Genomic DNA, 14,499 nt, shown 5'->3' with positions numbered 1-14,499 from the left:
GTATATATGAAGTGTACGGAGCAGAGGATGCTGGGAGCCTCCCCCCCCCCCCCCCCATCTCATCATTACAGGGGGTTACAGTATATATGAAGTGTACGGAGCAGAGGATGCTGGGAGCCCCCCCCCCCCCATCTCATCATTACAGGGGGGTTACAGTATATATGAAGTGTACGGAGCAGAGGATGCTGGGAGCCCCCCCCATCTCATCATTACAGGGGGTTACAGTATATATGAAGTGTACGGAGCAGAGGATGCTGGGAGCCTCCCCCCCCCCCCCCCCCCATCTCATCATTACAGGGGGTTACAGTATATATGAAGTGTACGGAGCAGAGGATGCTGGGAGCCCCCCCATCTCATCATTACAGGGGGTTACAGTATATATGAAGTGTACGGAGCAGAGGATGCTGGGAGCCCCCCCCATCTCATCATTACAGGGGGGTTACAGTATATATGAAGTGTACGGAGCAGAGGATGCTGGGAGCCCCCCCCCCATCTCATCATTACAGGGGGGTTACAGTATATATGAAGTGTACGGAGCAGAGGATGCTGGGAGCCCCCCCCATCTCATCATTACAGGGGGTTACAGTATATATGAAGTGTACGGAGCAGAGGATGCTGGGAGCCCCCCCCATCTCATCATTACAGGGGGGTTACAGTATATATGAAGTGTACGGAGCAGAGGATGCTGGGAGCCCCCCCCCATCTCATCATTACAGGGGGGTTACAGTATATATGAAGTGTACGGAGCAGAGGATGCTGGGAGCCCCCCCCCCCATCTCATCATTACAGGGGGTTACAGTATATATGAAGTGTACGGAGCAGAGGATGCTGGGAGCCCCCCCCCCATCTCATCATTACAGGGGGGTTACAGTATATATGAAGTGTACGGAGCAGAGGATGCTGGGAGCCCCCCCATCTCATCATTACAGGGGGGTTACAGTATATATGAAGTGTATGGAGCAGAGGATGCTGGGAGCCCCCCCCCCCATCTCATCATTACAGGGGGGTTACAGTATATATGAAGTGTACGGAGCAGAGGATGCTGGGAGCCCCCCCCCATCCCATCATTACAGGGGGGTTACAGTATATATGAAGTGTATGGAGCAGAGGATGCTGGGAGCCCCCCCCCCCCCCCCCATCTCATCATTACAGGGGGGTTACAGTATATATGAAGTGTACGGAGCAGAGGATGCTGGGAGCCCCCCCCCATCTCATCATTACAGGGGGGTTACAGTATATATGAAGTGTACGGAGCAGAGGATGCTGGGAGCCCCCCCATCTCATCATTACAGGGGGGTTACAGTATATATGAAGTGTACGGAGCAGAGGATGCTGGGAGCCCCCCCCATCCCATCATTACAGGGGGGTTACAGTATATATGAAGTGTACGGAGCAGAGGATGCTGGAAGCCCCCCCCCCATCCCATCATTACAGGGGGGTTACAGTATATATGAAGTGTACGGAGCAGAGGATGCTGGGAGCCCCCCCCCCCCCCCCATCTCATCATTACAGGGGGGTTACAGTATATATGAAGTGTATGGAGCAGAGGATGCTGGGAGCCCCCCCCCATCTCATCATTACAGGGGGGTTACAGTATATATGAAGTGTACGGAGCAGAGGATGCTGGAAGCCCCCCCCCCCCCCCCCCCCCATCCCATCATTACAGGGGGGTTACAGTATATATGAAGTGTACGGAGCAGAGGATGCTGGAAGCCCCCCCCCCCCCCCCCCCCATCCCATCATTACAGGGGGGTTACAGTATATATGAAGTGTATGGAGCAGAGGATGCTGGGAGCCCCCCCCCCCCCCCCCCCCATCTCATCATTACAGGGGGCTTTACAGTGTGATCCCCCCCCCCCCCCCCGCGGGGCCCTCAGTGCTTGGACAGGGGGCGCTCTGACTGCAGGTCGGGGGTCCCGTCGCCCTATGTGGCGTTCTCAGTCTTTGGCGCAGGGCGGCGCCGGCTCCTCACAGGGTCTTCGGCCTGTGGCCCTTGGCTTGGTGCTGGGGGCCCGGTGAGGGTCGGGTCAGGAGGTCCTGGAGGTCGCAGACGAATCTGTAGACGTAACGCTGCCCGCCGGTCTTGTGGATGATGTTCTTGTGGTAATAATAGCGCAGACCGCGGCTCAGCTTCTCGTAGTTCATCCTCGGTTTGTTCTTCCGTTTCCCCCATCGGCGAGCGACCTGCGAGTGCGACCATAGAGGAGGGGGTCAGCGGGGGGAGGGGAGATGAGATACGGGGATATGCTTAGATACAAGGCGGTACCTACCTCATTGGGGTCGGAGAGCTTAAACTCCCAACCATTGCCCGTCCAGCTGATCAACTTCTGACAGGAGGCGTCTTGGAGTAATTCCAGGAGGAACTGCCAGAGCTGGATTGGACCCGCATTAGCTTTAAGGGAAAAGAAAGGATGCGGTTATTGGACTGTATCAAACATGATAGACTTAGATACATCCACTTAGCAGTATCACCCACTTTGTAAATACAGTGGTGCAGAATACAGTATCATACATGATAGGTTTAGATACACAGCTCAGCAGACAGTATCACACATGATAGGATTAGATACATTGGCTCAGCAAACCGTATCACACATGATAGGATTAGATACATCAGGTCAGCACAGTATCACACATGATAGGATTAGATACAGCAGCCCAGCAGATAGTATCACACATGATAGGATCAGATACAGGAAACAGTATCACACAATAGGATTAGATACACAGCTCAGCAGACAGTATCACACATGATAGCATTAGATACACAGCTCAGCACAGTATCACACATGATAGGATTAGATACAGTGGCTCAGTGCAGTGTCATACATGATAGGATTAGATACAGCCGATCAGCACAGTATTACACTTGAAAGCATTAGATACAGCCGATCAGCACAGTATCACAGATGGTAGGATTAGATACACAGCTCAGTACAGTATCACACATGATAGGATTAGATACACAGCTCAGTGCATTATCACACAATAGGATTAGATACACAGCTCAGTACAGTATCATATAGTTCAGTGTTTCCCAACCAGGGCGCCTCCAATTGTTGGAAAACTACAACTCCCAGCATGTCTGGAAAGCCAACGGCGGTCCAGGTATGCTGGGAGTTGTAGTTTTGCAACAGCAGGAGGTACACTGGTTGGGAAACACTGCTGTATTATAAGATCAGATACAGGCAGCAGAGCAGACAGTATCACACATGGCTTAGATACACAGGATGGGCGCTCACCTGATGTTGGGGGCTTGCCGTCCTTTACTTTGGCGCTCCTCTGGCCATGCGCTGGGTAGTATATGTCTTTTTCGGCGCCGGCTCCGAGACCAGTGAGGCTGGATGTCTGATAGAAGCCGCTGTCAGTGTAATGGAAGCCTGGAGGATGATGGGGGTGATAGTTACTAAGTGATCTGTGTTCAGTATAATTACTATAGATACACAAGTCACCTGATACACTGTAACAAACTACTGACTATAGATACACAAGTCACCTGATACACTGTAACAAACTACTGACTATAGATACACAAGTCACCTGATACACTGTAACAAACTACTGACTATAGATACACAAGTCACCTGATACACTGTAACAAACTACTGACTATAGATACACAGATCACCTGATACACTGTAACAAACTACTGACTATAGATACACAAGTCACATGATACACTGTAACAAACTACTGACTATAGATACAGAAATCACCTGATACACTGTAACAAACTACTGACTATAGATACAAGTCACCTGATACACTGTAACAAACTACTGACTATAGATACACAAGTCACCTGATACACTGTAACAAACTACTGACTATAGATACACAAGTCACCTGATACACTGTAACAAACTACTGACTATAGATACACAAGTCACCTGATACACTGTAACAAACTACTGACTATAGATACACAAGTCACCTGATACACTGTAACAAACTACTGACTATAGATACACAAGTCACCTGATACACTGTAACAAACTACTGACTATAGATACACAAGTCACCTGATACACTGTAACAAACTACTGACTATAGATACAGAAATCACCTGATACACTGTAACAAACTACTGACTATAGATACAAGTCACCTGATACACTGTAACAAACTACTGACTATAGATACACAAGTCACCTGATACACTGTAACAAACTACTGACTATAGATACACAAGTCACCTGATACACTGTAACAAACTACTGACTATAGATACACAAGTCACCTGATACACTGTAACAAACTACTGACTATAGATACACAAGTCACCTGATACACTGTAACAAACTACTGACTATAGATACAAGTCACCTGATACACTGTAACAAACTACTGACTATAGATACACAAGTCACCTGATACACTGTAACAAACTACTGACTATAGATACAGAAATCACCTGTGGGGGGCGCTCTACAGTTATTGCTCCTGTTCTCACCTGTGGGGGGCGCTCTACAGTTAATGCTGCTGTTCTCACCTGTGGGGGGCTCTACAGTTAATGCTGCTGTTCTCACCTGTGGGGGGCGCTCTACAGTTATTGCTCCTGTTCTCACCTGTGGGGGGCGCTCTACAGTTATTGCTCCTGTTCTCACCTGTGGGGGGCGCTCTACAGTTATTGCTCCTGTTCTCACCTGTGGGGGGCTCTACAGTTATTGCTCCTGTTCTCACCTGTGGGGGGCTCTACAGTTATTGCTCCTGTTCTCACCTGTGGGGGGCTCTACAGTTAATGCTGCTGTTTTCACCTGTGGGGGGCTCTACAGTTAATGCTGCTGTTCTCACCTGTGGGGGGCTCTACAGTTAATGCTGCTGTTCTCACCTGTGGGGGGCGCTCTACACTTAATGCTGCTGTTCTCACCTGTGGGGGGCGCTCTACACTTAATGCTGCTGTTCTCACCTGTGGGGGGCTCTACAGTTAATGCTGCTGTTCTCACCTGTGGGGGGCTCTACAGTTAATGCTGCTGTTCTCACCTGTGGGGGGCTCTACAGTTAATGCTGCTGTTCTCACCTGTGGGGGGCTCTACAGTTAATGCTGCTGTTCTCACCTGTGGGGGGCTCTACAGTTAATGCTGCTGTTCTCACCTGTGGGGGGCTCTACACTTAATGCTGCTGTTCTCACCTGTGGGGGGCTCTACAGTTAATGCTGCTGTTCTCACCTGTGGGGGGCGCTCTACACTTAATGCTGCTGTTCTCACCTGTGGGGGGCGCTCTACAGTTAATGCTGCTGTTTTCACCTGTGGGGCGCTCTACACTTAATGCTGCTGTTCTCACCTGTGGGGGGCGCTCTACACTTAATGCTGCTGTTCTCACCTGTGGGGGGCGCTCTACACTTAATGCTGCTGTTCTCACCTGTGGGGGGCGCTCTACAGTTAATGCTGCTGTTTTCACCTGTGGGGCGCTCTACACTTAATGCTGCTGTTCTCACCTGTGGGGGGCGCTCTACAGTTAATGCTGCTGTTTTCACCTGTGGGGCGCTCTACACTTAATGCTGCTGTTCTCACCTGTGGGGGGCGCTCTACACTTAATGCTGCTGTTCTCACCTGTGGGGGGCGCTCTACAGTTAATGCTGCTGTTTTCACCTGTGGGGGGCGCTCTACAGTTAATGCTGCTGTTCTCACCTGTGGGGGGCGCTCTACAGTTAATGCTGCTGTTCTCACCTGTGGGGGGCGCTCTATGTCTGCTGCCGCTCATCACATCCAGGGATTGGCTGCAGGTCATCCAGGTGGTGTCGTCCCAGTTGTGCCATTCTTGAGATGCCCAGGAGAAGCTCTCATCCCCCACCGAGCCAGGGGCCATCTTGCCGGGGTAGGCGTCGGCCATGGGGAAGGGCTCCTCCCGGCTGTGGTATAAGGAGTCTTCGCTGTGGGCGGAGTTAGGCTGTAGCTCCTCCTGGCTGTGGTATAAGGAGTCTTCGCTGTGGGCGGAGTTAGGCTGTAGCTCCTCCCGGCTGTGGTATAAGGAGTCTTCGCTGTGGGCGGAGTTAGGCTGTAGCTCCTCCCGGCTGTGGTATAAGGAGTCTTCGCTGTGGGCGGAGTTAGGCTGTAGCTCCTCCCGGCTGTGGTATAAGGAGTCTTCGCTGTGGGCGGAGTTAGGCTGTAGCTCCTCCCGACTGTGGTATAAGGAGTTGTCGCTGTGGGCGGAGTTAGGCTGTAGCTCCTCCCGGCTGTGGTATAAGGAGTTGTCGCTGTGGGCGGGGTTAGGCTGTAGCTCCTCCTGGCTGTGGTATAAGGAGTTGTCGCTGTGGGCGGGGTTAGGCTGTAGCTCCTCCCTGTTGTGGTATAAGGAGTTGTTGCTGTGGGCGGGGTTAGGCTGTAGCTCCTCCCTGTTGTGGTATAAGGAGTCGTCGCTGTGGGCGGGGTTAGGGAGGAGATTCTGGAAGGATTGAGGATATTCCTCCTGGTTTGAGTCCAGTCCTAAGAGATAAATTACACTTTACTAATTCTGCTGAACTTAAGCGGCATATAAGTAAGAGATCACAGCGGCCTCCAGGCCGAAAGCCAGAGTGGAACTACAAGTGCCAGCAAGTCCAGACCAGGAGACAAAGTAGATCAGTGACCTTCAAGCTGTGGCTCTCCTGATGATTTTAAACTACAATTCCCAGCATGCCCTGACAGCCTTCCACCCTGAGGCCCCCAGCTGTGGTGGTGAATTGTGGGACTGGAGGGGTCTAGATGGCAGTGGATGCTGGGGCTTGTAGTTCCACCACAGGCTGCTCTGTAATAACCATATTACCTTGGTTATAGGACTGCCAGTAATACAGGGACTGTTCAGTGTATTGCGGGGCGCTGCCCAGATTGGGGTACGCCTTCCCTGTGTGCAGCTCCAGGTCATGGAGGAAAGAGGGGTCCTCATAGCTGAAATCTGCGGGAAACAGAAAAGTGAGACCCCCGCACAACGTGACACAATGTAACAGCTCAAAGGCCATGAAGGCAACAAATCACAGCATCACATTGTATCACAGCATCACATTGTATCACAGCATCACACTGTATCACAGCATCACATTGTATCACAGCATCACACTGTATCACAGCATCACATTGTATCACAGCATCACACTGTATCACAGCATCACATTGTATCACAGCATCACATTGTATCACAGCATCACACTGTCAGCACCAGCAGGGTTAACAGGTGCTGACAAGGTGTTGTTGCCGGGTTACGCCCTGCTGTCTGAGTGGCTGGCTCTGATTGGCCACATGTGCATCTCCCTATATTACCCGGCATCAGTCACTGGGTAGATGCCTGTGAAAGCAGTCATTACCCGAGTCGCTAGCTTTTCCTTATTCCCTTGTATTCCCGACAACTTGACTTCTGGCTTCTTATCTGACTTCTCTTTGGTTGTAGCGATTCGGCTCCTCTTCCCACTCCTGACTAGACTCGGTTTGACTGACATGGACTTTTTGTGTACGTTTACTTTGTCTTTGTTAGTTGCTTGTTTCCCTGTTGCTCCTGACAACTGACAGGATTGTATCTTATTGTGTTGACATTTGACTCCCCTCACTTATTTAGGAAGGGATTGTCGACCAGTTGCCGGCCTATCATTTAGGATAGATGGACAAGTAGGAAGGGACAGGGGCACGGGTGAGCTTAGCGAGCACTCCTTCCCTGCCCATACGTGACAATCACATTGCATCACAGCATCACATTGTATCACAGCATCACATTGTATCACAGCTTCACATTGCATCACAGCATCACATTGTATCACAGCATCACACTGTATCACAGCATCACATTGTATCACAGCATCACACTGTATCACATTGTATCACAGCATCACATTGTATCACAGCATCACATTGCATCACAGCATCACATTGTATCACGGCATCACATTGTATCACGGCATCACACTGTATCACGGCATCACACTGTATCACGGCATCACACTGTATCACGGCATCACACTGTATCACGGCATCACACTGTATCACGGCATCACACTGCATCACACTGCATCACAGCATCACATTGTATCACAGCTTCACATTGCATCACAGTATCACATTGTATCACAGCATCACACTGTATCACGGCATCACACTGTATCACAGCATCACATTGTATCACGGCATCACACTGTATCACGGCATCACATTGTATCACAGCATCACACTGTATCACGGCATCACACTGTATCACAGCATCACACTGTATCACAGCATCACACTGTATCACGGCATCACACTGTATCACAGCATCATGTTGGAAGGAGACCCTGAAGAGTGGCCTTCTCCTTACTTTCCTCAGATCCTGAATGGAGTTCAGTGGATGTTTTTTGGGCCTTCGTTATGATGATCCGTGTAGAATCGCAGTCAGTCTTATGTAGGGAAAGAGAACGGCAGAGGAGAACTGTGAGTTTTGGGAAGTGGCGCGCGGCTTCGGGCTGGAATGATCCGGCTCTTAGGTGTCAGTTCACACCAGGATTATCTGACGCTATTTAGGATGTTTTAGTGAATTATCAATCACCTGATTAGAACAAACCAGGACATTAGCTACAGACCTGACGTATGAAAGCGATGGAGAGCGGCCTCCTAATCCGGTCCTCTCCTTCCTCCATCTTTCCTCCTAATCCTGTCCTCTCCTTCCTCCATCTTTCCTTCTTCTCCTGTCCTCTCCTTCCTCCATCTTTCCTTCTTCTCCTGTCCTCTCCTTCCTCCATCTTTCCTCCTAATCCTGTCCTCTCCTTCCTCCATCTTTCCTTCTTCTCCTGTCCTCTCCTTCCTCCATCTTTCCTCCTAATCCTGTCCTCTCCTTCCTCCATCTTTCCTTCTTCTCCTGTCCTCTCCTTCCTCCATCTTTCCTCCTAATCCTGTCCTCTCCTTCCTCCATCTTTCCTCCTAATCCTGTCCTCTCCTTCCTCCATCTTTCCTCCTAATCCTGTCCTCTCCTTCCTCCATCTTTCCTCCTAATCCTGTCCTCTCCTTCCTCCATCTTTCCTTCTTCTCCTGTCCTCTCCTTCCTCCATCTTTCCTTCTTCTCCTGTCCTCTCCTTCCTCCATCTTTCCTTCTAATCCTGTCCTCTCCTTCCTCCATCTTTCCTTCTAATCCTGTCCTCTCCTTCCTCCATCTTTCCTTCTTCTCCTGTCCTCTCCTTCCTCCATCTTTCCTTCTTCTCCTGTCCTCTCCTTCCTCCATCTTTCCTTCTTCTCCTGTCCTCTCCTTCCTCCATCTTTCCTTCTTCTCCTGTCCTCTCCTTCCTCCATCTTTCCTTCTTCTCCTGTCCTCTCCTTCCTCCATCTTTCCTTCTTCTCCTGTCCTCTCCTTCCTCCATCTTTCCTTCTTCTCCTGTCCTCTCCTTCCTCCATCTTTCCTCCTAATCCTGTCCTCTCCTTCCTCCATCTTTCCTCCTTCTCCTGTCCTCTCCTTCCTCCATCTTTCCTCCTAATCCTGTCCTCTTCTTCCTCCATCTTTCCTCCTAATCCTGTCCTCTCCTTCCTCCATCTTTCCTTCTTCTCCTGTCCTCTCCTTCCTCCATCTTTCCTTCTTCTCCTGTCCTCTCCTTCCTCCACCTTTCCTTCTTCTCCTGTCCTCTCCTTCCTCCATCTTTCCTTCTTCTCCTGTCCTCTCCTTCCTCCATCTTTCCTTCTAATCCTGTCCTCTCCTTCCTCCATCTTTCCTTCTTCTCCTGTCCTCTCCTTCCTCCATCTTTCCTCCTAATCCTGTCCTCTTCTTCCTCCATCTTTTCTTCTTCTCCTGTCCTCTCCTTCCTCCATCTTTCCTTCTAATCCTGTCCTCTCCTTCCTCCATCTTTCCTCCTAATCCTGTCCTCTCCTTCCTCCATCTTTCCTCCTAATCCTGTCCTCTCCTTCCTCCATCTTTCCTCCTAATCCTGTCCTCTCCTTCCTCCATCTTTCCTCCTAATCCTGTTCTCTCCTTCCTCCATCTTTCCTTCTTCTCCTGTCCTCTCCTTCCTCCATCTTTCCTTCTTCTCCTGTCCTCTCCTTCCTCCATCTTTCCTTCTTCTCCTGTCCTCTCCTTCCTCCATCTTTCCTTCTTCTCCTGTCCTCTCCTTCCTCCATCTTTTCTTCTTCTCCTGTCCTCTCCTTCCTCCATCTTTCCTTCTAATCCTGTCCTCTCCTTCCTCCATCTTTCCTTCTTCTCCTGTCCCTCATGTCTCTTCCGAGGAGCCTATAGATTGGGAAATCTCCCCCAGCAGAGAAAATCCTTTCGGAAGAGAAGCGCGTGTTTCTTTTGTGGAGACGAGGGACATCGGTTCCAGAATTGCGTCAAACTCCAGCGCCTAAATGACAATCAGGGAGGTCATTTGGCGCACAGGTATCTCCGAATTTATTTTGTTATTAGTGCAAATATCTTTTCAAAAGAGAAAAATATTTGGTAAAGTTTTTGTTGATTCTGGTTCCGCCGCTAATTTTGTGGATCTAAGATTTATGAAGTCTCTAAATTTACCTTTGAGACATTTGGACGCAATTCCCAATTCTGGGGTGGAGAATTCTCCCTTGTCAGGGGGTTGTGTCAGATTTTCTACTCCCCAAATGGGATTATTGGTCGGTTTTATGCATTTAGAAAAGATGTGTCTGTAGATGGGATTCTGGGTTTATCCTGGTTATGAAATCCTAACCCTGCATTTGATTGGACCTCAGGGGACTTATCATGTGGGGACCTGATTGTTCTAACCAATGCATTAGTCTCTCCTGCTGCCCTCCGTGGGGGTAAAAGTATTCCACCCGAATTTGTTTCCGATTTTTGTGCCGTTTTTTCTGAGGACGCCTCCTCTGCCCCCACACCGAGATTCTGTCTATCGCACCTTTACCTGATAACTTGTCTCGAGGTTTCAGCGCTTCTCAGCCTATAGGGAGATTTATAAAAACCTGTGCAGAGGAACAGTTGCCCATAGCAACCAATCAGATCACTGCTTTCATTTTGCAGAGGCCTTGTTAAGAATGTAAGAAGCGATCTGATTGGTTGCTATGGGCAACTGGGCCACTTTTCCTCTGCACAGGTTTTGATAAATCCCCCCCATAGTCTCTAATCCTGAGACTATCCTTCCACAAGGGGCGATTATCTCTGCAGTATCTGACGATTTAACATTGGAAATTTTGAGTAATCAAGGTTTGGTTCCTCCAGAGATTCCTAGAGGTAAAATCTTTGTACCTAATGAGTTTGGCCTCCGTATAATCGGGGAATCTCATTGTTCGCCCTTAGAGCTCGTCCTGATATCATCGTACACGGAGATTAGATCAAAGGAGATTTTGGTGGTCGACCCTGAACAGGGATGTGAAAGCTTCTGTAGCTTCTTGTGGTGTCTCTGCTCGGATTCGTCCTGCAGGGGGGGCTGTGTCCATTATCCATTCCTCAGAGACCCTGGACTCGTATGTCTATGGATTTTATGACCGATCTGCCACCATCTGAGGGCAATCTGTTTTATGGGAGGTGGATGGGTTTCGCAGGGTCTTATTCCTTAGAAAAATCTTCCTTCAGCCAAGATTCTCGCCGACTTATTTATAAGACATATCGTTAGGGACCATGGATTACCAGAAAATATTATATCAGATCGAGGAGAACAGTTTGTCTCTAAATTTTGGCAAGTTTTTTGTAAATAATTAGGTGTTCAGTTATCTTATTCATCCGCAATCTAACGGTCAAACTGAAAGGTTCAATTAAAGTGTGGAACAATACCGGAGATGTTCTGTGGCAGAATGAATGGGCGTCCCTTCTGTCTCTAGATGAGTTTGCCTTGAATAACCTAGAATATTCCTCTACAGTATGTCCCCATTCTTTTGTGTTTATGGATTGAATCCACGGATTTCTTCCTGTACCTATACTGATAGGGATAACCCTGAGGTCAACACCACTATGCAAGAATATTCCTCTACAGTATGTCCCCATTCTTTTGTGTTTATGGATTGAATCCACGGATTTCTTCCTGTACCTATACTGATAGGGATAACCCTGAGGTCAACACCACTAGGAGTAAACTGCACAGTTTGGGTTCAGAAGAACCTGGAAAACGCCCAAGAACTACAAAAGAAATCGTCCGACAAGAGACGCACTTGCGGCATAAAATGTAAAGTTGGTGATAAAGTGAGGTTATCTACCAAAAATCTCCGTCTCAAGGATCCGTCTAAGAAACTGACATCTAGGTTCATTGGACCTTATGAGGTAATTGAAGTTATTAATCCTGTGAGTTACAGATTTAAATGACCATTTTCTCTTACGATTCATAATGTGTCCATTGCTCCTTGTTAAAACGTTCTGTTCTTACTCAGTCTCCAGTCCCGATTCCGCCTCCTCCGGTTGAGGTTGTCGGAGTACTTGAGTATGAGGTCACTAGAATATTGGGTAGCAGAAGGGTACAGAATTCTGTCCAGTACTTACTTCATTGGAAAGGTGATGGTCCGGAGGAGAGATCGTGGGTTCTGGTCTCTTCTGTCCATGCGGCCACTTTAATTAAGAAATTCCACGATTCTCACCCAGACAAACCTAGACCCCTCTTAATAGGGGGGGGGGGGGTACTGTCAGCACCAGCAGGGTTAACAGGTGCTGACAAGGTGTTGTTGCCGGGTTACGCCCTGCTGTCTGAGTGGCTGGCTCTGATTGGCCACATGTGCATCTCCCTATATTACCCGGCATCAGTCACTGGGAAGATGCCTGTGAAAGCAGTCATTACCCGAGTCGCTAGCTTTCCCTTATTCCCTTGTATATCCGACAACTTGACTTCTGGCTTCTTATCTGACTTCTCTTTGGTTGTAGCGATTCGGCTCCTCTTCCCACTCCTGACTAGACTCGGTTTGACTGACATGGACTTTTTGTGTACGTTTACTTTGTCTTTGTTAGTTGCTTGTTTCCCTGTTGCTCCTGACAACTGACAGGATTGTATCTTATTGTGTTGACATTTGACTCCCCTCACTTATTTAGGAAGGGATTGTCGACCAGTTGCCGGCCTATCATTTAGGATAGATGGACAAGTAGGAAGGGACAGGGGCACGGGTGAGCTTAGCGAGCACTCCTTCCCTGCCCATACGTGACAATCACATTGCATCACAGCATCACATTGTATCACAGCATCACATTGTATCACAGCTTCACATTGCATCACAGCATCACATTGTATCACAGCATCACACTGTATCACAGCATCACATTGTATCACAGCATCACACTGTATCACATTGTATCACAGCATCACATTGTATCACAGCATCACACTGTATCACAGCAGCACACTGCATAACAGCATCACATTGTATCACAGCTTCACATTGCATCACAGCATCACTTTGTATCACAGCATCACTTTGTATCACAGCTTCACTTTGTATCACAGCTTCACTTTGTATCACAGCATCACATTGTATCACAGCTTCACATAGCATCACATTGTATCACAGCTTCACATTGTATCACAGCATCACATTGTATCACAGCATCACATTGCATCACAGCATCACATTGCATCACAGCAGCACACTGTATCACAGCATCACACTGTATCACAGCAGCACACTGTATCACAACATCACACTGTATCACAGCAGCACACTGTATCACAGCAGCACACTGTATCACAGCAGCACACTGTATCACAGCATCACACTGTATCACAGCATCACACTGTATCACAGCATCACACTGTATCACAGCATCACAATGTATCACAGCTTCACATTGTATCATAGCAGCACATTGCAGGTCTGTTCTGTTAATCCTGTTAGTGCTGATAATAATAATAATAATTAATAAATAATAATAATAGACAGGACACTACAGTCTACTCCTCCTGTATAATAATAATAATAATAGACAGGACACTACAGTCTACTCCTCCTGTATAATAATAATAATAATAATAATAGACAGGACACTACAGTCTACTCCTCCTGTATAATAATAATAATAATAATAATAATAGACAGGACACTACAGTCTACTCCTCCTGTATAATAATAATAATAATAGACAGGACACTACAGTCTACTCCTCCTGTATAATAATAATAATAATAATAGACAGGACACTACAGTCTACTCCTCCTGTATAATAATAATAATAATAATAATAATAGACAGGACACTACAGTCTACTCCTCCTGTATAATAATAATAATAGACAGGACACTACAGTCTACTCCTTCTGTATAATAATAATAATAATAATAATAGACAGGACACTACAGTCTACTCCTCCTGTATAATAATAATAATAATAATAGACAGGACACTACAGTCTACTCCTCCTGTATAATAATAATAATAGACAGGACACTACAGTCTACTCCTCCTGTATAATAATAATAATAATAGACAGGACACTACAGTCTACTCCTCCTGTATAATAATAATAATAATAATAGACAGGACACTACAGTCTACTCCTCCTGTATAATAATAATAATAATAATAGACAGGACACTACAGTCTACTCCTCCTGTATAATAATAATAATAATAATAGACAGGACACTACAGTCTACTCCTCCTGTATAATAATAATAGACAGGACACTACAGTCTACTCCTCCT

The 14,499-nt window shown here is 47.6% G+C and overlaps 1 protein-coding gene across 1 annotated transcript; it reads right to left on the bottom strand.

Moving 5' to 3' along the window:
- Positions 1 to 1,872: 1,872 nt before the first annotated feature.
- Positions 1,873 to 12,781, bottom strand: LOC130325793 (uncharacterized). Its single transcript, XM_056553325.1, has 8 exons — positions 12,606 to 12,781; positions 12,078 to 12,160; positions 10,793 to 10,819; positions 6,745 to 6,873; positions 5,670 to 6,425; positions 3,243 to 3,380; positions 2,271 to 2,392; positions 1,873 to 2,184 (listed from the first exon to the last, which is right to left on the bottom strand). Exons 1-8 carry the CDS (start codon positions 12,779 to 12,781, stop codon positions 1,969 to 1,971), a joined length of 1,647 nt encoding a protein of 548 aa, XP_056409300.1. The 3' UTR covers positions 1,873 to 1,968.
- Between the last annotated feature and the right edge of the window lie 1,718 nt (positions 12,782 to 14,499).

Source organism: Hyla sarda, unplaced genomic scaffold, assembly GCF_029499605.1.
Source record: "Hyla sarda isolate aHylSar1 unplaced genomic scaffold, aHylSar1.hap1 scaffold_2756, whole genome shotgun sequence".
Taxonomy (NCBI): Eukaryota; Metazoa; Chordata; class Amphibia; order Anura; family Hylidae; genus Hyla; species Hyla sarda.
Note: the sequence above shows the minus strand (reverse complement) of the source record. Positions and strands in the feature narration are given on the sequence as shown.

Coding starts and splice junctions, on each gene's coding strand:
- LOC130325793 (XM_056553325.1), bottom strand. CDS start 12,781: ATGTCAGTCAAACCGAGTCTAGTCAGGAGTGGGAAGAGGAGCCGAATC. Junction 10,820..12,077: donor CCTTGAGACGGAGATTTTTG/GTAGATAACCTC, acceptor TAGGCTGAGAAG/CGCTGAAACCTCGAGACAAG. Junction 6,426..6,744: donor CTGGCAGTCCTATAACCAAG/GTAATATGGTTA, acceptor TTTATCTCTTAG/GACTGGACTCAAACCAGGAG.